Here is a 24115-nt window from a genome sequence, read left to right as displayed (position 1 = left end):
ATTTCCCCACAAGCAATTGGAATGTCTTATTTTATGCCAGAGTATTTAAGGCTAATAACTCAATTAACCTCCTATCCTCTACTAACTAGATTTATGAAATGCCAAGGGAGTCAGCAAAGCATTAAGCTTTAGCTGGGATATAATTACTTTTAAGTGAAAAAGCAAAAATGTTACCACAGAACTAAGGGCTTCCTATATAGACAAACTCAGATCTTTAAATTCTCTAATGTATTAGGATCTTGGTCAAATATAAAGGAAAAAAATGGTTAAAAAATAATAGATGATTAATTAACAAAATATCAAATGCAGAGACTGCATTTTATAAGGATTACTTGAATCTCTAGTTTTAATTGCCCTTGATTTACTGCTACCCATTGGCCTAAAAAATGAACAATTCATGTTCCAGCAAAGCCATCAGAAGAATGTCAATAGAACTGAACTAGGATACAGTCTTTCCTATGATAACACATTTTCCTTTCCTCCTTCTCCCCTTTAGCTATTGGAAAGAAAGGTAATAAAATGAGAGGAGGGAGTATTTCATACTGAAAGCGTTGTTCATTGCTCATTTTGAATAACAGCTTTACCATTTCAGCAATAAATATGGTAGGAGTAATAACCCATGAGTGCACATAAGATTTTTATAACTTCTTTAGCAATGACTTTGTCTTTCTCTACTCCTGGGTCTTTTTACTATAAACATCTATAGGCACCCTTCCTATAAACATGATAATTCCGACTCTTTAGCTACATAGCAACACTGACCATGATAGCAGAATCAATTAATAGTTGGAGAAAGGCTTACCTGAATGCTGGCTGTAGAGCGATTCTTGCGGGTTGTGGTAGTAGCCATTGTAGTGGTAGTTTCCATGACAGTGGTAGACATTTCTGGTGGCATGGAGGTCGTCTGTGTTGTTCCCAAGATTGATGGGACTTCTCCCACCAGCCGGACACTTCCATTGATTTTAATATTGGGGTTGTTCTCAGCCGCCATGTTCAATACTTTCAAACCATCATAATAGAGCCCAGAGAGCTGGCCTTGGAAGAGGCGTCCTTTGTCCTTTCCACCAATGGCTATTTGCGCCTGGGTGTTGAAGATGGTTAACTGCCGGCCTAGTGGGTTGGGTGGAGGAAACATCATTATTCCCATACATTTTCTCTTTTTGCCTTACCTGGTCTGAATGGACCAGGCATCAAGACAGGCTTCCTTGAGCAACTGAAGAGGAGAAAAAAAATTCAATATGGACATTGGCAAGTAACATTTCATTATGTTTACCTCTTCCACTGTCTAGCTGAATATCCTGGATAACCTGAATAATCAAGTTTCTATTTCTTTACTGTGAGAAAGGAGAAATCTTGGTTCAATGATGTGCAGTATTGCAGTCTTGTTGGATGTATAGTTGTGGATAACAGAAAGAAACCCCCAAATTAGGTGACGACAATAATAAATCATAAATGCCTATGGCACTGACTTTTTAGCCTACAAAACAACATAATGACAACTAAAAAAGAATTACATATGGCAAACAAAAACTGAATGAGGTAACTCAGAACAGTGAACTAAAAAATTAGGTCTGATAATTAAATAAAGTTATCTGAAATTAAATTAGATTCCAATTAAGAAACCTAGATTCATTGCATACTTACAAAAATTAACATTTTAGTTACCAAACCCCTCATTTCATAGAAATCTTCATAGTGAAAATTAGTCTATCCATACTTGCTGTTTAATACACATCGTGACAGATCAGTTCCTATCTCTATCAATTTTGGGGAGTGAGGATTATGGTCACACAACTAAATCTCTCCCTCAGATATGGAAAATAAGCAGGCATTGATAATGTTCCTGGGGTTGGGGGAAGAAAAAGACATCATCCTAAATCAATGAATTTTAAAAAGGGGATGGATATTAATGAAAAAAGCAACATGTACAACTCCTCTAAATGATACAGAGGTATATTCATGGGTTGAAGACTTTCAGTAGCTCATCTTATTTGGAGTTCCCATTTGAGGAACCATTTATTCTTCTGTGGACAGAAAACTATCAGAATGAAATCATGGCAGAATAAAATTTAAAATCATGTAACTCCCCTTACCTTCCTCCCAGCTACTTCTACTTGCAAAAGCCTCTCCTAAGAGCTAGATCTTTCCCAGAAAACCCAAACAGCTGTTTAAGGCTAAGGCCTTCTATGCTATTATTTCTCCAGATTATTTCCTTCTGCTTTTCCATAGGGAGAATGGGGAAAAACTTATTAATGGAATTAAATATATCCTTTTTGAATTTTTTCCACTGTAGGCAGTGATCAAACAATGCTCCACTCATTTTTAATTTAATCACCTGAATTATTCTAGCTATAAATGACTGGAAACAATGTTCTGTTATCTTGCCTGCCTATTAAAAAGGAGTACATTTTTGTATATAAAGGTTTATATATGAAGTTTTTGCTCTACAATCTCTAATATGAATAGAGGCATACTGTGATGTTGGGCTCTTACCCTTTACCACCATTACATGGTCTTTAAGTCTATACAATGATTAGCTATCCTTGAACTTCCCGTGTATAATGTGGAATACCTTCTCAATGTATAGTAATGGGAGAAATGGACGAGGCAGAAAAGGGAAAATGCATCTGCTCAGAGGGAACTCTTAAGAGTCAACTCTGCTCATTGGGCAACTCTTACAGGCCTATTAATGAAGAATGTTTTATAAATAATACCCCTTTGGAGCTTCAAACACTGCAGTATGCAGAATTAGCCAGAGAATTTTGTTAATGAAAATGATCTGCACTCTATAAAAATATTTGGAGCATGGAAATGGAATCTGCTGGCCTTAAGGATAACAGGATTGGCCAGATCCCAAGGGTGCAATCAAAATAGATCTAATAGATTTCCACTATTTTCCCACAAATTCTTTCAGGGCCCTGTGCACATGCATCATTGCCTGTCCTTTGGCCTCTCATTTCTCATACGAGATGCAGCCAAAAGTTCAAAGCACAATAACACTGGGTGATGGCCTGGAGCTCATACCTCTTTATGGTTTATTTTTTGACAATAGCTTTTTTCTGACAACAGAAATGCGATGATGGAAGGGGAGAATAAATACACCCTCAACCTCGCATAGGCATTTGGGACAGCTTAATACAATAAATAAGAAGAAACTGCCTAATGGGAGATATGTAGGTCTAAAATTCAGTACCTTACACCAAATAGCCCCCAAACCAAGCTATCCATTCCATTCACACAATGTTGGCCAACCATATTTATTCATTTCCTTTTTTTGTTTATAATCCAGCACTGGTGATCAGTTGATGGTTACAACTGATTATACGTAGAAGATTTTTAATATTCCTGAAAGTATTTCACATCTATAATGGTCCACATATCATTTTCCTGGTGATATTATTCTGCCATTGCTTACAGATAAAAAAAGGGTCAGGGAGAATTGAAATGTAAAGCTGAATTATGCTGGCTAGAAATGATGGATCATCTTTATTGCAGTTGCCATAGTTCACTCATAAAGTGGTCTTTGTTTGTTCAAGACTGATCCAAGCATGGGGAAAGGCAAGACACGTTTCCTGGGTTCTGAGATTAACCCACTGCTCCACTCCTGGCTGTTGCTGCTTTCCCAGAGAGATCTCACCAATCCCTTCTTGAGAACAAGACCCTGGGGGGTGAGACACGAAAGGAGATTGTCTATATTTCAGTTTTCCATCATGCCATGGGAAGTATTTGTATTTTTGTCTGCTTGTCTGTTTCATGGTCTATTTCTGGCTAGGTCTGCTTTTCTTCTGTTTCAAGACCCTTTTCTGGCCTTATGTACCTTGGATCAGGTGGTTAATGGTAAAGCTGGAAGTCACTAAGAGAACAGTGGGATATTCTCAGTCTTCTGCCATCTCTCTGATCAATTTCTCTCTGTCAGCTAAGCAGGAATAAGTGAGAAACAGCCATTTGTACCCTCTCCCTATGAAAGATATAAGGGACTGACTGGAGAAAGTTTTATCATTTGCCCAAGATTTCTCAAAATCAGTGCCAGATCTCATTATTATCACTCATTATGATCAATTATATTTTTTATAATAAGTGGCCATGATATCTAATCTGTATCTGTATCTATATCTATATCCCAACCCGAGAATTGTTCTATCATCTATTATGCAAAATCTGGTTATAACACCAGTCCAGGATTTGTAGCAGGTTACTTTTTGGGTTTTTTTTTGTGTGCCCATCCTTTTGAAAGTCATTAATTGTTACCTCATTTGGACATCAAGTTCACATACTGCTTAAATTAAATCTTTGCACGTCTCCAGTGTTGCACAAAGACTAATTAATTAAACCTAAGAACACCCTTGGGGAACAGGCCATATTATTTCTCCTCTCCTCAGAAGGGAAATCTGAGATATAAAGAGGTTAAGTGGATTGTCTAAGGTCAGAAAGTCAGTCAATAGTAGACAGAGCAGAAAACAGACTCAGGAATGCTGTGACCCAGATCTCTTCCCCAATGACAGAAATAACTCCCAAGAGGCATTCCAAGTACTTCCTAAAATGTCTGCCTAATCGTCTTTCTGTCTTTACCCTTTTTTAATCTTCGTCTTTACAAGGTCTTTTGGGATATATTTTCTAATCCTTTTGAAGGGAAAGTTAGCTAGACAGAGGAAGGGGTAAAGCAATAGAATAAACAGATGTTACTCACCCAAATTATTTTTAAAAAATGTAATTTCACTTAATGTAGAAGAGAGACCCTCCCAGTTTGCAAATAATTTTCAACATTATATGCATATATAAACATGTAAGTCTTTGATTAAGAAACTAGAATGCCTCCTACTGTCCACTTGACCCACCCCTACCCCATCCCAACCCCTCAGCTTTTTGTGTATGTGAAAGCATCCTTCTATACGAAAGCCAACTGATAACAATGCTACCGTAAGGAAAACTAAAAGCCTACTAATAACTTTATAATGGTTTATACAAATGAAAATGCCTGGCATGCTATTAAACTTAGGCTTCAAAAGGCAATGGAGTAAAAGAAAATATTATTAACATAAAATTAAAAGAAACAAAAAAGTTCTCTCAGGCACATGAGACTCAGACATGCATCTAGTTTTCTTTTCCTTTTTAAAACGTGAGGCAATCATTGTCTTTATTGTTAAAGGGACTTTATGAGCTGGTGATTACTAAACAAAATTATTTGCTTTTTAGAGTTATTCTTAATTTATTTTTAATTAGACCACGTACGTTAAAAACAGGGCAAACAGTTAAGGCTCAGTGAGGATTTTCCGTGTTTAAAGGTCTGAATGCTTTCACCCAACTTAAAGCTGTGCTGGTCCTTTGTTTTTTAAGTTGTATACTAACTAATATATCCAATTACTTTTTATACATAACTCAATCAAATCTCTACAAACTTTAAGAACTCACTTAAGGTCTTTGAGAGAAGAGGAGCTTATACCGGCTCAGGAAAGAACAGAATAAATAGCTTCTTAAAGATAGAAAATTTTCTTCATTGCAAAACAATAGTTTTTATGTGCTAACAGAAGCCACACAGAAAATTCTAACATCAGTTATAACCGCTGCCCTCTTTTATTAACAAAGTGGTTGTTTTCTTCAGCAAATCAGAAATTGCTGTTTTGCCTTTCATGAGCCTTTCCTTTTCCAACACATTGTCTTAAACACTTACACTTTTGTTGCATAAACATCAGATACACAAGGGAATCACACAACCAAAGTGTAAAATAATTTGTTTCTTTTTAAGTTTCAGTAGCATCTAGGACACAATTAACCTCTTATGAAACATTTTTGCCTCTAAGTTTGAATCTAAAGGCAAAATTCATCTTTCTCATTCTTTCTTTGTTTAAAAACAAATGTTAAATGACATTGCTCCCCTTATAACATTTGTTTTAAGCAGTTTAAGTGACAAGAGTCGATCTGTGATTTTTTTTTTTTTTTTTTTGCTAACCATGCTCTAGATAGTAAAGCCAAAACAGCCTCAAGATGTAAGTTTAAATAGTACTTTTGAAAGGTCTTTAGAAAGCTTTGGTAGAAGAGGTGATTTAAAACAAATTAACAAATAATGTCATGCAGTGGTTAAATTGCCATAATACATTTCTTTTTTAGAGGTTCCTGGAATTTCTTGTTTGTGGTTGTCACGCTGATAGCAAGCTAGATGTTAGTCCCTTTAACTGTATTTTAATGGCAATGTATTATAGCATGATTTATCAACATATGGCAGGTGGAAGCTGACACAAATTATAATGAAAATTAAAACAGTCATTTATGCAGCAGGCGATTATCATTTAAGGAACATTTATTTGCAGGCTTTAAAAATGAGGATTTAGAATCAAATGATTTTAAAACGAAAGTTTTTAACGACGGTTACCTTTTTCCTGCAGCCACTCCTCTACGGGCCGGTTATATTTGAAGGGGATTTTCTGTTTTACCATTTGGAAGCGTTCATTATCAGTGTTGCCTTTAAAGTTTAAAAAACAGCTTAAAGAACAATCTGAAAAGTCAATAAGTCATTAAAAACATCCTAGGTTTTTGGTTTGTTTTATGAAGTTTTTAGAGATAGATATCAATTTATCTTTAGTAGAGGTGGAGTTGAAGTCACTCTGCCCTTGGGTGACAGGTTTGAGGTCAGGCTAGTCCTAGCTATGCAGTGCTCCATTATGTTTTGAAAATGTGGCATAGGAGGGGAATTAGTAAGAGGTTTGGCCATTGAGAGAAATGGGTTTACTTTCACTCTTCTCCATTGCACCCCAACTATACCTTAATTGGGCCAATGGAAGCACGAGGATCTCCTCAATCTTTGAGTAATTTACCTGCCAGATCAGCTTCATAAAGTGATAGGGGACACTCAGTGTCTCAGTCATACAGGCTCTACTCTCACTCTGCTGAATTCTATCAGAAGCATGGGGCCATGCACTTCTTTATTCTCCTCTCAAAGCTTTGTCACTGTTCTACCTTCCTGCAGAGGGAAGCCAAAGAAGACAATTTAAGCCTTGATGGCCAAGGGAGACTTCTTATTCCATAAAGGGGTCCCTGGACACCCATCACCTATGTTAAATAGGTAAAGTATTACAGATGACTCTTTATATCTCTTTTCCTTTGTCCAGATTTGTTCCACATTTTTAAAAAAAGGAAGCCCAAAGTAAATACCTGTAAACAAAAACAGCTATAAATGTAAGGATGGAGCATTTGCAGACTTTTGAGCACCTATGTTTTACTGTTGCTCACAGACACAGCCTCCATGTTTACCTAGTATGCCTCTCTCTTACCTTCCTATGAGAGGTCCTTCCTAAACAAGCATCCATTCGTAAAGCCTGTTAGGGATACTTCTTCCAAGCATGAACTGTTTGACTAGTTTCAAGTATCGAGCATAAAGCTTTCCACAGCTAGTATGCCCTCTTCTTCCTTTTGGAGCTGTTGTTACCACCCCTGGATGGTTTGTCTATCTGGAAAAACTTGGAGAATGGTGTTGTGCAGATATACTCTTAATGAATATGCTTCAAATTACAAAATAATGAAGCCATGCTTTGGGAACTGTTCTGTCTCATCAACCAACCTCACAGCAATCAAGCAGAAACTAGTGAATTCTAATTCATTACTTCTGACTCATAGTCCTGTATGGGAACTTTGGAAATTCTCCTCCAAATTACCCACATTAAAAATGAAATCAAAGTTTCAAAACAGGTGGCTTGGAAACAATTTGCAAAGAAGTCTAAAAGCCAAAAAGAATATTAGAATTAAATATAGCATCACCAAGTGAATAGTAGAAGCTTGTCATGGCATTTGAATCTTAGGGCCAGCTCCATATAGGAGTTCCTATTGGCAGAGAAGAGTCCCCATGTAACTAAACTGGTACCTGCCTTCTGTGAGGGGTAGGATGGGAAAGGGGCAGCAATGTTGGGAAATGTTTCCAAGACTCTCTGTTCATTTCTCCTATGAACAAATTATTCTAAGGTGCTGACTCATTATCCTCACTGCCTGGGAATAAAAACAAAACAAAACAACAACAGCAAAAAAGCAAAGCTCATGAAAGAGGCACTATGGATCTGTTTCCAGCCAACCTTATGGGACCCTATCTGGCTGGCACAAAACATGATATATTAACATATCAAAGGATAAAGTGCAATGAATGGAAAGAACAATTAACAATTTTGGATCGCAGTGTATAATTTAAAGTTTTCCTCAAAGTATTTTTCTCGCAGAAAAAAAGGGAAGGTGCAGGCAAGGAGGAAAAACAGAAACGTAGTTTAACTCCTTGGTGTTTCAGTAAGCCACGGTGAACGAAGTTAGGTTTGCCTGTTAATATAGCTACCAGTTACAGATCATTATAATAATTCTTCCTGGTAGTTCTAGGTACTCAGAATTCTATTAATCAAAAATAAAGGTGAGTAAATTCTCACATGTCTTCATAAAAAAGGAGCATGCACGTCTCTGGAAAGAACCTGTATCTATAACTCTTAATCTTACCCTACAGGAGACAGATATCACAAGGCATGTCATCCATCTTCATAAGTTTTGACCCCTCTCAAATTTTAGTCACAACAGAATATTATACTGAGAAATGGCAAATGGGTGGTGCTGGATTCATCTTGAATATACCCTATTACTTTGGGTTTTCTGTAACTATCATTGTTGGCTACAACATTAAAAATATTAATGACCTTCATTCCACTCACTGTGGAATGGATTAGTGAAGTCAATAGGAAATATAAAGCTAAATATTCTTAGTAACTTGCAGGGCAAAATCAGAAGTATTCAAAGTTCCAAATTGCCAGAGTTCTATATATACAAAATTAATTAATTGAGAAGTTGCATTGATTTACTTCCTCCAAATACATAGGGCTCTTGGTCCTCCAAAGCACCCCCTCTCAATCCACTCTTCCAAACATAAAGTTCCACAGGAAATCATTTTGGGACATGGTACAACTAGAAAAAGTGAAATCAGTGTTGGGTAATCAATAAGTGATATATTGGGAGGACAGCATAGCCACGATTCAACCTTAGACCCTTCGGAAAGCGAAAGAGAGAGAATCGTTCTTCTCCACCTCAGCTTTAAAGACATTTAGAAAAAATTTTAAGTTTTCCACACCAGATGGATAGTATCTGGCATGAAGGATAGTGAGCTTGCATACTGTTAAAAGTTGTGAAAGATGGAAGGTCATTTGGAAAACCAAATTGGTTTAAATTGCCGCATTAACATTGTTCTTAGTCTCTTTTCATGTTCTTGTTGGTTTTTATTTTAATTTATCTCAAAAATTAGTGAAAACTGTTTTAGAAACATGTGCATGAGAATGAGTTCATTTGCCCCGAGCCCCATTTGCTAGACTGAAGAGCAAACAACCTTCTACATATAGGAATTCATACATAGGGACTACTCTGAAAGCTGAGCAAACCTCGTCAAATTCATATACATTCACATTAAATCGTTAATGACATTCAGTTGTACATTTCATATAGCAACCAGTATGAAAATTTAAACAAAGAGAGAAATCAATTCTTCAATAGAAAGTGAGGCTATCCTTGAGAAAGAATGGCTTTATGAATAGTAATGACACAATGTCATTAAAAAGAGGCATATGTGATTACTAATTAGACCAAAAAAATGTCATCACTGTAGTTCTTAACCACACTGAGAAATCTATAAATTTCACAATGAGATCTTCAAACAGACTGTTCTTAAATTACTTATATGGATCTGACACTCACCTACATGGAACTAAATTTTAGAAAAAAGATCAGTTGCATTTTATTCTTCTTAAAATAAAGGTAATGGTGTGTGCGTGTGTTTGTGTGTGTGTGTGTGTGTGTGTCTGTGTGTGTGTGCCTCCCCACCCATTTTTTATCAGAAATTGAGATTTTTTATACTATTGGCCACCTCTGGTCATTTGCATTTGGACAATTGGCTCTATTATCAAATATTATCTATTTCAGCTTCTGGAGAAACACACAACATGCACTGTTGAATTATAATATTGTGAAGAGCAGAATATTCTGAGGTGAGATTATTAAGGCCCAACTGGTTCATATATATAGCTCCAGCCCCTATGTAGAAATAACTCATACTTTCTGCATTTGGGTGAATCCACTTAGGATAAAATGAAAAGAGAACAGAGGGAGACAAGACAAAGAAAGCAAGCTGACCCTTGAATAGTTCCCCAGTATGTCAGTCCCTCTTTATGATCCCAAAGGAGTACATTTGAAATTTGTTCATGGTCTCAAAGGAGTAAACATTCTTTAAATTGAAGGACTAAAAGATAGGGATAACTCTTGTATAGCACAGAAAATAACTTCCACAACACCATTTTTACACTCGATTGGTCCAAATATAGATCCTATTCATTACACATTATACCAATTTTCTTAAAGTCATAATCAATACAGCATAGAAGTTAAGACCATGGACTTTGGAGACAAACTTGGCCTTGAGTTCTAACCTTACGATTTACTAGCTGTGTAACGTTGTGTAAGTCACTCAGCCTCAGTTTCCCCATTTCCCAATTCCCCATAGGACTTGGTATAGGATAATAAGAGGTAGAGCTCATATAGAAACTGGGATATGAAAAATATTCAATTTATTGAAAATATTATTACTAATATGACTCAACTCTTTCCTAATGATTTAAGGGAAGCACACTGGTTCCATGGCGTGCTTCCACCGTCTCAGAACTTCACCAGGCCTCCGGTCAAAAGATGACCATATTCCCTTTGGTCCCACAAAGTTTATCTTCCAAAGATCAACTGACCATAGAAAATGAAACATCCTGAATATCCCCTAAATCTCCCAGCTGTTGCTTTTCATATTTTTGTATCCTCTAAAAATATACTCAGCTAACCCCATTTCCAAAACAAAATGGGTTTCTAAAACCGCTGAAAATAAAAGAGCAATTCAGGCATTGACAAATGTGATTTCTTGGTCCAGCCAGAGGTAATGATGATATACTGCTGCTAAGCTGAGGAAGAGTGGCTTAAAGGTTCAGGCAATTTACACCAGGCTGGCAGAAAATGTTTTCTTGCAGGTAGACTATTAATACCATCTGAAATATTGTCAAGCATGTGAATATGCTAATAGGAATATTGTAACAACATTCATCTGTGCAAAATTAATGCCAGAGGTATTTTTGTATTTTGTTTTGAGTCCTGGGAGTAAAGAAAGGAAAAGTTTTCTTTATTGCTTTGTTGACACTAAAAAATGAGACTATAGGTCTAATGAACAGTCAAAGAATGAATACTATGTATTAGAGCCAGAGGCAAAAGAAAATCGATGTGGGCAGGCTCAAGTAGTAGGGCATTTCAGGGGTTCTTACAATGTCTCTCTCCCCAAAGAACACTTTGTGAATTTCAAAGTAAATGTCAGACACTAAAGAAAAGGAACTGGGGAAACTCTGAGCTCGGCTCTGGTCTTGTTCCTGGCGTTGACCCAGATGAACTCTCCGAGAGTCAGAAAGAGGGATGTTGTGCTACCCAAAGGGCGTCTAGAATGTTGGGCCACTTGTAAGAGATAAACGGACCTCAACAAAGAAATGCTATCTTGTATTTATAAAATGTCTTTCAACCAAGGAGCTCAAAATGCAATTATAAGCATCATTTCATTAATCCTCACACACACCCTTGGGGCTGAAAAAAAAGAACAATTTATACATTGTGAGCCTTGATCATTTAGTGTGCCAAGATAAAGAAATGAATCTTTTGGAGCAGAAAACTGATCTGCTGGAGGAAGTGAATTAACAGACGCAGAGCACAAGGGCATTATTAAGTAAGGGAGCTTTTCCAGACTCACTTACGTGGTTCCATGAGCCGGGGAGAACCACCTTTCCAAAGTGATCAGATGTTTACCCCTGAAAAGCAGTGTGGGTCACCCAGGCATACCAACTTGGCTGATGAAGCTCACTGCTCATGTCTTCTAGATATGTTCAGAAATGGAAAATCTAAGTGGCAGCCCATATTATCATTTCCTTCCTTTATCAAAGTCATAGTATTGATCCACCATCTCTAGGCTACAGGAGTTGAGCTATTTAAGCGAAGGTGGTTCAAACGTGTGAAAAGAGTAGCAGTTATGCAGTCAGATAGAGGTTGGATGCAATCCTATCTCAGACATTTACCAGGTCTGTGAACTTAGACAATTTAGTTAATCTAGATGTCTCAGTTTATTCATCTGTTCAAAAAAGAAAGGATGAAGATAATAATACCCGTATGGCAAGATTTTATGCAAATTAAATATAATAATCCAGGCAAGGACTTAGCTCATGGGGAGTTAGAGGGGGCTGGGAATGGGGAGCATCTGTGATTTGTATTCATTCTGAGGATCTTTCCCTAACACATATCTAAGGCTCTAAAATGGAAAATCTTTCTCCCTAGAGACAGTGAAAGGGAATGTGTGTATTGATGGTGGGGGGCAGGGAGGATGTTTGTCTGGAGAACCCGCCAGGCCCCTTCCATTCTTGATGTTTCCATTGACCTCTGGTCTCTGCCATGTTCTCTCATTGATGTGCCTACACACATTCAGTCCTCATGTTTGAGTACCTTATAGGCCAGGGTGGGGAATGGGGACCATGCTGGAGATGTAACTCTGGTAATCTATGTCCAGCTATTCAAGTGACCACGTCCCTATCCCTTCACCTTTGTCAAGGCTGTCTGAGGTAGTTGGTATGCAAATATGTTAACACTGAACTTCTCTTTCATATCCCAAATCTGGATCAAAGTACCATCCTGTTGCGGTGTTATTATACTAATGACCCTGATACAACCATTAAAACATGTGTCACCATCCTTATCCTTTCCCTGTATGTTGAAGCCATTCTCAACTCTTCCTGAAGCTCGTTGCTCCTGGAGTTTCTCCTCACTTGTCCTCATCCATTAAGGATACTTTCAATCCCAGGAAGGTTAATAATGCAAGGTCCAGCTGATTGCAGTATCTTTATTTGCTTTCATAGTTTAAGAGAATATTTCCAAGTAATACCTAATGGAACTTTCTTCAGTATGATGCATCTATCTAGCACCTATTCTTTATTTAAGAGCCCTTTCAAAAATGACATGCTATAAATTAACCAAACATAAATTGACTATAAAATTTTCTTTCCTTCCTCAAATGTTGTCACTTTTTTCCTTCTATAATTATTCCAAAATATGCCCTGAAGCTAGACTAGTCAATTTCAATATCTGGATTTTGTCTAGTTTCTTTCTGGTAAACACGTTAAGTATAAGTACATCTTGGTGTATCTTTAAGGGTTAGCTTCTTCATATATAAAATGAGGATTATAATGATAACTGAAACATAGAGTTGTGAGAATTAACAGAACTAAATGTATGTAAAGCCCTTAGCATAGTGTGTGGCACAAAATAAGCACTCAATATGAATTATTACTATTGTTGGTAATGTTATAACAACACCTGATTCAGAAGGGTTACACCAAAAAGAAGGCAAACTTAATGAGAATTATCTCACTACACAATTTTTAGTGTCAAATCTTTTCAAGTTTCCTTTTCAACATAAAGCCTTAGAGTTTGGTCTTCAGCCATTTGACATATGATTGCTTCAAGATTCCCGCAGGAGCCCTTCATGTTGTTGCTTATTTTTTCCTTATTGCAAAAGCCACAGTGTTATTTTCGGGCCTGCTCTTCCACATGATCCATGCATTCCTGCGTGCCTACCCTCTGTGTGATCGCCCTGTTTCTCTTTAGTCTTGTTGGTTTCTTTCATTTCTCACTGGCCGCCTTCTTCTTCCCACCCCCATCCCTCTTTCCTTTCGTTCCTCTCAGGCAGAGGATATCAAACTCAATGCTTTAAAAACCAGAATATTTAGTAAAAAAACCCCTCTTCATTCAAACATGCATGTATGGTGTCCCTATACAGCTCAGAGGACAGGTAGGAGGTTTGGGAGGACAATTTCAATGTGCAAAAAATTGGAACGTTTTCATCCTCATGAATAGGAAAGTCATACCAACATCAATATCTCTGATGCCATAAAAAACTTATGCTATAGCCTTCTTTCTGATTAGATCTTATGGAATCACTAGTGTTTATAAATTATGGGTCTTTTAGACCAACCCTTGAATCTCATGCCTACAAATGAATATATTATTCCCAAGGGATCTAAAAATTACAGTCACTGCACTATGTATCTCCCACTCTTGACCTGGCTAGTACACTGGTTTGCACCAGTTGTCTAAACAACCACACCACAGCACAGTCACATATTAGGCTTGTTTCCAACTAAAATTGCTTCCCCAAAAGTTTGGGGCATCTTGCATTCAGGTAATACACTTTATATACCTCAAAGCAAGACTTTAATTACATCTTATTAAATTTATTCTTTTTTGTTTCATAACAGCATTCCAATCTGATAGGAGCATTCCAACTCTAGGTCTTTTTTTTCTTGTAGAAGATACCTTTCTTAGCTCTGTCATCTGTCAATTTGATACGCATATTTTTGGCCATTCATTCCAGACTCTAAAGAATTTAACAGGAGGATTATGTGGTGGTTTTGAAACGTTTACAAATCCTTTGAAACTCCTCTCTGTAAGAGGTGGAGCTTGATTCTCCAACCTTTAATGTGGGCTGGACTTAGTCACTCAATTCTAAAGAATAGGATAGTGACAGTGTGTGGCTTTAGAGACTAGGTCAGAAAAGGCACCACGACTTCCTCTCTCTCTGTCTCTCATCACTCACTCTGGAGAATTATTACTATATTATAAGGACACTTAAGAAGCCGTATGGAGAAACCCACATGTCAAGGAACTAAGGCCACCAGATCCTCCAGGACTAGGTAAGCCTTGAGATGACTGCAGCCCCAGTCTGTATCTTGACTTCAACTCATCAGACACCTTGATATAGAACCACTCAGCTAAGCTGCTACAGAATCCTGACCTATAGAAACAGTGAGATAATAAACGTCTGTTGTTTTAAACCACTGAGTTTTGGGGTAATTTGTTATAGAGCAATAGATACAGAGTAATTAGAGCTTCCTCTGAGTTTTCAGTTCAGTCAGAGGCAGATCTCCTTAAGACGCTGTCATAGCTCTGCTTATTTTATACTCTTACAGGGAAATGAAGATACAGCATATTCATAAAATTCTCCTCCTCTCCCAATTTGCTTATGCCATCCAAAGGGAATTTAGACTCGTTTAGTAAGGCTTGTTTTGATGAGCCCATGTTAGTCCTTAGCCATCACTAGAATCTTTGTTAAATATGGTTAAATGTATACCAACTTAGCTGTCAGATGAAACACTTGAGAACTTTTATATTTCAGTCTCAAGTTGAAGAGATCCATCCTTTTACACAATGTAAAATTTAGGACACTTTCCCCAAACTAGTTTTCTATTCTAACTGACTCCTATAGCTATTTCTGAGCAAACGATCAGGGGCTTGGAGTTCAAATTCCTTAAGCATCCTGGGAAGTTATTTATCTAAGACCTGGAGATTTGAGCTCCTTTGAAGAACTCTATTACCCTTTCCTCGCCTTTTTCAAGGACCAAATTTTCCTATTTATTTTGTTTGTAGCAGCCTTTACAGTCTGAAGAAAATTCTCCTTGCTAGAGAACCTGTTGGTAACAGAGAAAGACGTGTGCGTGTGGAGGGGGGGGATGAAGGGAAGTTCAAATAACTACTGAAGTCCTTCTTAAACAGAAGGTTTTTGTGTTTTATAATTAAAAAGCAGTCTCTGGGAGTAGAGTTCTTTGGAACTCACATTTTATATTTTGAGAGAAAGAGTCTACACTTTTAGGGCTGAGGAGACCTCAAAGAACATCTAAGAAATATATTTTCCCTGTTTTGATGTTTCTCAAACTTCTACTTAGAACATCATTAGAAATAGGACTCCCAGCATAGGCAAGCATCAGAGAGTAGGGATCTTGAAGACCACTCTCCCCAACAAAGGTATTAATTAAAGAATTGCCTATACTCCTATTTGTTTGGTTATATGTCATTTCCAAGGTTTTTCAAAATATGAACTGGTTGGTAGCCACGCATCATTTAGCACAAGGTTCAAAGGTCAGGTATACACTACTGCAATGTGGTGCAAGAATCAAAATTTTCCCAATAAGAAGCAACCTTGGGGAATACAGTCGCTGTAGTACATCTTGGATTCATACAATGCCTCGTTAACTCTACTTGGCAAATTAATTCAAATTGATTTGTTTGGGAGAACCACAGAACTGGCCTCAAATGTGGCTGTAAACAAAGGATAATGATACACAGCAATATATTGAGCTCAGAGAAAATGTCTAGAGAAAACAGTAGATCAACATGGGGGCCATTTTTACAACATAACTGTCTTTGTTCAAACACAAGAAAAGAAAGGGAGAACACACTCTATACAAATAAAACACGTTTTATAAATAACAATGATATTTCACAAATATCTGAAGCAAAAGCAATTAAAATGTTTGAAAGCATCCAAGAGGGAATATAAAAAATGATTTGAAAACTTTACAAGAGACATTTAATTTTTTAAAAAGCAATTAACTCAATTTAAGACAAAATGATAAGATGTATTGAGAAAAAAAGAAAAAGAAAAAAGAAGAATGTGTGACAGGGTAGGAAGAGCCAAGATTAATTCTAAAATGTAATTTTCTAAAGAAAAAGAAGAGACAATTCCTCAGTGGAAGTCATTAGTTTCCACCTTCAGTTTGAGGCCTCAATTTAGGGTTGAGAGGGAGAAAGTTGAAGAAGGAAATAGAATTATAGGAACCAGAGCCTTTCCCAGGCTTTTTGAGAATGTGTTAAATTGCAAAATAGCTACAATCCCATTCTGATATCCATGTCCCTTTGCAATGGGACTTGCCACTCCTCCCATCAGAGGTTGAGTCTATTTTTCCACCCCTTGGCACAGGGCATATTATCAAATGTGACGTAAGTAGAGGTTTGAATAGCCCTTGCCTGTTGGTGCTTGCCCTCTCATGTTGTTGAAGCCTGAGACGGCCATATGAAGAACGCTAGTCTAGGCTCCTGGAAGATGAAAGCCCACAAGAAGAGAAACTCCACCATCCAAGTGTACTCAGCCAGCTCAGCTGAGGCCCCAAACATGTGAGTGAGGCCATCAAAATCATCCATCTCCATCTGAGCCAGCTTGGAACAGAAAAAACATCCCCAGGATGCATAGAAGCATGAGCTAATAAGTAACAATGCTTTGGAGCGGTTTGTTATGCAGCAAACACTGAAGGACACAGCCAAGAAGGTGGGAAATCTGGGATGGATGAGAATCTGAGACTGAGTAAATGAAGCACCCTCTCTCATATGAAGGTTCCCATCAAGGCCCAACAGGACGAGGGGGAAGTGCTCAGCTGCTGTCTGTGGAGTCAGAGGAGCTTGTGTGGTGAAAGCCTGAGGGGTCCAGGAATGGAGACAGGGAAAGGGGGCCCGTTATCTACCCTTAGCCCTCTCCCTCATTTTAAAGGGAGAATTTTCAAATCCAAAGGAGGGGATGAAATAATGTAGCTCCTGAGAGGAGAGGGAAAGGTCAAGGCTGAAGGAGTTGGGACAGGGCAGGAAAACTAGAGGACTGATACTTCTCAAATCCCCATTTCAGACCTAGACTAGGGGAATGGAGGGAGAGTGGTGGGGGTTGACTCTACAGGTAACAAGGAGTAGAGCTAATAAGGTGCCGAGGAGCTGCTTACTTGACCCTCTTCCACCACTATTCAAATGAGAGTGGACAGAAGGTTGGTAAGAAGAGCAGTCAGGACTTACTGGCAAGACATTGTGGAACTGTAACTCCCACCCAACCAAAGAATTTCTTACTTCTTAAATGATTCCAGAGGGAACCGAGAAGATTACCTTCTCTTTTTCTGAGCAAACATCCCTAACCTCAACCTTCTAAAACTCTAACCCAACTCTCCTCCCTAACTCCAACCTTCTAAAACCAAACCAAATGGTTTATATTCCTGCAGGGTATGCTCTAATCACTGGTCATGAATAGTCTTACCGAGGCTTACAATAGAGAGATATTCCTGTCTACACTCCCTCCTAATACAAAACAATAAAAACAAAGCAAAACACTGAATTAAAGACTAAAACCAGACAAAAAACATTCCCAACCTTGGCTTTTAAAAAGTAGGCAGTGCCTCTTCAACCTCTTTTAAAGTTATGGATTAGCAAAAAGCAGCCTTTATAAACTCATTGGTAAGAGTTTATAGAAGTCATTGTCCTAGGACTTAACAGGTAGTATCAGAATTGATAGATACCAGCTAGCACTTTTCACTTTAGTATGTGAATGGCAGGTGTACGGTAAAGAAAAACATCAAAACTGATCAAAGCACCAAAATCTAGGGATTAAGGGGTTAAGTAAAGAGTAAGGACAACTAATATTGCTAATGTTTTGACTGACAGCTTAAGCAACACGCTTGAATGATCAGAGGTATGTCAAGGTTTATGTCATGACTCAAATATTCATTCATATTGTAAATGTGATGACCAGAATAGCAATTTTTTTGAATTAGGGTTTCTTGTTTTTACACTTTTAAGTGGTAAATGATTATGTAAAATTATCCACATATTTTAAATATTTACCTCATACCTAGACTCCATTATCCTGTGCTGAATATCAGTTCTTGTCGGCATGGGTTTTTTTGTATGAAATTATAATCACCTTAGAGGCAAGGGATTTTTTTTTTAAATCTTTTTACACCATCCTACTTCCACAAAGACCTCCCCAACATACAATAACATCAACATTGACACGTCTTGTCTTCAACAATATTCATAAAGTTGATGACTATTGCTACCTCAAACAGAGGCAGGTGTCCTGACTCCAACAAAGTATTACATTTTTACCTTTGAAGGTCTAGATGACCTCTGAAAATCTACAAATTTGAGACAAATAAATAAAACATTAATGACAATTCCTTCCTTTAGCCATTTAATATGACATTCAATACATGATATTAAATCTTGGCTAACTGAGGAATACGTCTAAGAATCTATAGGCTATTTTAAATTTAAATACATTTATTTATGCTGGGGCAAAAGCAATATTGTTTTATATTTACCCATTGACGTGTGTATGTGTGTGTGTGTGTGTGTAACGTACAGAGAGAGATTTTATAAATATCTCAAAGGAAAAAATGCTTTTGCATGTTCTCCACATGACCATGCATCTTGCAGCAAGAAACAGCTCCTAGATATCTGTGAAAAATAAATATTCAGGATTTGAAGAAATGATTCAGAATAATTTCAAATGACATTGCTAATGAAGGAATTGAACAAAAATTCTTATAGAAAAGCCAAAGAGGAGAAATCAGACAGATCTATTTGTTTGGTGGAAGAAAGGCAAACTCTATCACCTGTAACATTTAAAATTATACTAGTCAACTTAGAGTAACTCCTATTGTGTAGCTATTTCCGAATCACCCAGGAAAATGGATGAGATAACCTAGTATTTTCATCTTTCTAATTGCTAGGTTCCTTTGAATTTTACTCTTTCAGAAACCTGCTTTTATCTTTGCAATAATGATCCAAGAGATTAAAAGAAGGCCTTTGAGGGACTCAATTTACCCACTCAAATTCACACAGGATCTATTGACGTAACATTGCTATCTTGTCAAAAAGCACTTAGAACGCTTCTAAGTGTAAGGTACAATCAGGATAAAAGAAGTGACAGGTGAGAGGAGAGCATTCAGTTTTCTTGGTTTTATGTTTTCATTTCTGATTATCAGGGATGGTGGCCCATTTAAATCACATTGGAGTCCTCACAACTGTTTGGACTTCTGAACAGGAATTGAAATGTCCCATCTAACCAAAACTCAAGGATGCTGTCCAAGGATTTATTTTATTTGTTTTTCTTTCAAAGATTTACTTCTGAGGATGACTCAAAAAGGAGAATCTAGACACAGTGTGTAGTAAAGAAATATGTAGATTTCCTCCTTACTTATCCTGTTGGATTTAATTTGTTCTAATTGAATAATGGTCTCATTCCTATTATTCAGTTCCTAGCACAGGGATTTACAGAGATGGATCCTTAAAATACTTTCAGAGAAGAATTTGAATGGTTTCTGTTAACAAAGGAATGTAGATACAAGGGTTGCTCTTGTCCCTAGAGGTTGGCTGTGTCAACTGGGATTTCAGCTGTTCAGGCGGTGAAGTTTGAAGGTCCGCAATTATTGCTCAAATTCTCCAGCCCTCTAATCAACAGTTTGCTTGTTCTAAGTAGCTGCAGCGGGGGAAGTGGCACAAATCAGAGAATCAAAGCCAGAAGAGAGAGAAACAAAGTATACTTATGTTAATTGTTCTGTTTGACCATAAAAAATTAAGGCAACTGAAACCTGACAGAACGATACAGCTATATAATTACACAGCTACAGAATGAGCGGGACTTATTGGCTAAAAAAGTTCATTAATGTTTTTACTGATGTGTTCATCAGAGACATCTACAACTACTACTGCATTTCAACCAGACCACTAGGAAAGTGAGCTTGGAACAAGGGTTGCGGATAAATTGCATACAACTACTGAGAATGGAAATAAGACCAGAGAATCGTCATTAAAGTCTGGGATCAGGGTTGGTCAGGACTCTTGAGTCAAAGTGTTGGCAGAGCACCTTGGTCAGTTCAGTTGACTTATTTCAAGAACAGATCTATTAAGAGTATTTCAAAATTCCCTTTATGGACCTACTTGGAGCTCAAAATTCTCTGAGGTCATAGTGGGAGAAAGTAGCAAACTGAAGCCAGCCTATTAGATTTCACTTGGTTTATCTCCTCTAGGAGATTTCAATTGCTCCCTGAGAACAATATATTCTTTTCCCTGAGAACAATATATTCTTTTCCTTGCATTACTTTCATTTTTACTTCTCCTGGAGGTCCAGCTCCACCTTTACCACAGAGAAAATTCAGTAAAAAATCCAGCTATTCACTTTGAAAGTCTAAAAGCATTTTGGTTCTATTCCACTGCATAGTTCACTTATATAAATTGCTATTTTATTTGAAACAGCATCTCACAACAGTTTTATATAGGTTTAAAAATGAAGTGATATGTATTTCTAAACCATGGCTGTCTGAGAAGATTTTAGAGTTACTTTTAATTTACATTTATATTTATGTTAGATTTATATCCAGGCTTTTTTTTTTTCCTTACTTTCATGGATGCCTAAATGTTCTCCTTCCTCCCTTTTATCATTTTGTCTAGGTATAATGGGAAATCCACACTCTGAAACCTACAGGCAATCATCTCAGCAATGTAAAATATTTTAATAAAATCAGATTTAACCATTTTGACAAAAAATTCCCAGTAAAATCTTAAAAGTTATTCATAATAAAATATTTGATATTTTCCTATTGCTTTTAAAATAAACAAGTATATTTAATGCTTGTAACGGATGTTCTTTACCTTGTATATTACTTTTGTGTATATATAGACAATGAAATCAGAAGAAGTGTCCAATAATCTCAGTCCAATTTTTCAGTTTAACATTTATTGAGCAACTACTACATATAGCCAGTTTGACTCAAAAAAGAAGAAGAAGATTAATAAAACTGTGACCTCTTTGCCTGAGTTATAGGGAGCCAAGTCTGATGGTATATGCTTTTTATTCTGGTAGGGGAAACTTTGATTTTTGATTGGTAACTTTAGTATAGTCAATATCGAAGTTAGCAAAACGTGAAGGGACATCTATTTTATATAAATAAAACCTGATCTGCCTTAGTTTGATTTTTAAAAATTTACTTTAAACTAGTACATGCTTGTCTGTATACACACATCTGTAAAAACTCATAACTTGGTTCTTGTTCCTTTAATAAATAGGGGAACAGATTCTAAAATCTCTAAAAGTCAACAGCAGGAAGTAGGCTGAGTCACATCTAAGGGGAATCCACCCTCATAACAGCAGATCAATGGCCGGAAATAGAACAGAAGCTCAAGCAGGAAGCTCCCATCAACAAATAGGGACAACCAATGCTGAGAAAATGAAAAGGATGCTGTCTGGGACTCAGAAGATGGACATATCAGGGAGCATAGGTAGAAGAAAAGATAAACGTTAAGAAGTCAGTTGGCACCTTTGTGAAGAATGGCTATGGAGAGTAGGCTAGGGCAGCTGAGCCAGTGGCTAATAAAAAACCCATGAATTCAAAAGAAAAGTATCCAACTTCTCAAAGGAGAGAAGGAGAAAAGTGTATTTGGATCGCCAGAACTTACAGTATCTAAGAAGTAACAGAACTGGAGAAACAATAATGCTTTCTGTTCATTATTTTCAAATGATGCTCTAAGCAATGTACGGCATAACATAAATAAAGGTGGAACTGAATCTAAGCCTTTGGTGTTCGGTAGGAAAGCGGTGTATGATTGGGTCTTTGTTTGCTTAAGTATGGGTAAGTGGATTGCCTGTCTCATTTACTTATTTCTTCATCCTGAATTAACCTTACCAGTGAGTCTATGCTACTCTGGTTAGCAGTATTATGTTCTATGTCTCTGGGATTTAACTCATCTACTTAGAGAGGACCTTGCTCTCTTCATTCTAAACAGAGATGAGACAACCCACAAAATAAGGCTGACAGATCAGGAAAAATAGAGCATAGGCTTCAAAATATGCATGATCTAGATCAAGAGTCACCCAACAACAAGCAAAGGCAAATCTAAATAGAGGTATCAGGGTCTCCATGCCTATATTTACCTCCAAATTGGCCCTGTCACCTACTAGTTGTATGATACTGGAGAGCATGTTACTTAACCTCTCTGAGACTCAGTTTCCTCATCTCTAAAATGGGAATAATAATAGATTCCCCTTCCAGGGTGTTGTGAGAAGGATCCAATGTGATAATTCATGAGCCTTGCACAGAAGACATACTGTTTCAGTGTTACCCATTATTAATTAATATTATTCTCCTAAAATCCTTTGTGCAAGGACATGTTGTAATATCCTCCTCCTCTTCTCCAGGATATACAGCTCTCAGACACTTGTAGGCATTTGGAATGAAGATTTCACCATTGAACTCTGAAAAAACCACATTTTAATAATGTGATTAAAATGAAAACAAATCTAGTTTAATTAAACACTTAGACTGGCAATTGTGCATCGGGCAGAAGCACATTTCTAGTAAATGTTTAATAATGTGATTACAGAGTGTTCAGAATGCACTGAGATGTGGGAAACAGTAGTAAATTTGCATGTGAATTTACATCTGTCAACCAAGCGAATTTGAGCTCTGTATATAATGTAAACTGGATTGCTCCTGGGAAATAGATGGAAAAATGGGGTAACAGAAAGAGATCGGGGTGCAGGAAAAAACAAATCTGTGTAGAACCCCAGCGTTGACACTTTCTGGCCCTGTGACTGTATCAAATGTGCTCAAAGTCCCTGAGCTTTGGTTTATTCTGTGAAAAAGGAAGATTAATGCTTCTCTCCTACAACCATCGGGCAGATTACACTAAGTGAAATAATGTATGAAGAATGCCTGCCCAGTAGTCCCCTCAGCGTGAAAAGCGTAGGTTGTCATGTTACAGTTATTCTTGTGAATGTCCAGGTAGGAAAGCAGAGTTTGTTTAGAATTGTCCTAGAGAGCTCAAGGTCACAGTCCAAATTTCATCCCATGCCCACCCCTGTCTGGTCCTCAGGCTCCATCAGGCACTTCCATGTGCCACTGAACCCAGATCTCATTGGAATGATAGCGCCTTCTTGCATTATTTGGAACTGGAGGTATAATATAGTCTATTACATAGGAACGTTAGGTTTGCCTTCCAAATGGTAATAGGCTGGCGTCCCAGGTCTTCACATACTAGTTTATGACCCTGGGAGAGTTAATCTTATAAGCCTCTATATTCCCACTTGTAAATGATGATAAAAATAGTCTCTACCTCTTTAGGGCTATTGTGAGGTTTTAATATAAGAACTCAGTGCAGTGCATGGCACTTAATAATTGCACAATAAAATTTAAGTATTAAAATTATGTTCCTTTTATACATGTATTTCTCTTACCCTGGACTGTAAGAACTTGAAGGCAGGGCCTGTGTTTTATTTCCCATCATATACCCATCACCTAGCATGGATTCACATGCAAAATAGATTTTGAATAAATATTTGTAGAATGGTGAATGAATGAATTCATAGGCCACCACTCCACTCAAACACATCCCACTGATGAGGATGGGGAATTAGCAACATTTTTTTTTATATAAGAGGCAACATCAGTTAGTAAAAAGA

General features: G+C 37.3%; 1 protein-coding gene across 24 annotated transcripts in view; it reads right to left on the bottom strand.

Moving 5' to 3' along the window:
- NRXN3 (neurexin 3) overlaps positions 1 to 24115 on the bottom strand; it is a 1439541-nt gene that overhangs the window by 134904 nt on the left and 1280522 nt on the right. For 15 of the 24 annotated variants that reach the window (XR_011504710.1, XR_011504711.1, XR_011504712.1 and 12 more), the window contains 2 exons: positions 6368 to 6457; positions 803 to 1110 (listed from right to left, as the gene is read on the bottom strand). Coding sequence is in view for 19 of the 24 variants with exons in the window: in XM_070514127.1 (XP_070370228.1) it covers positions 803 to 1110; positions 6368 to 6457 (398 nt within the window). In the remaining 5 variants the exon portion in view is untranslated. The remainder of the gene's footprint in view (positions 1 to 802; positions 1111 to 6367; positions 6458 to 24115) is intronic. The other 9 variants (XR_011504714.1, XM_070514134.1, XM_044774117.2 and 6 more) reach the window with 1 other exon arrangement.

This window comes from Equus asinus, chromosome 7 (assembly GCF_041296235.1).
Source record: "Equus asinus isolate D_3611 breed Donkey chromosome 7, EquAss-T2T_v2, whole genome shotgun sequence".
Taxonomy (NCBI): domain Eukaryota; kingdom Metazoa; phylum Chordata; class Mammalia; order Perissodactyla; family Equidae; genus Equus; species Equus asinus.
The sequence above is the reverse complement of the archived record's forward strand: the minus strand, read 5'-3'. Positions and strand labels throughout refer to the sequence as shown.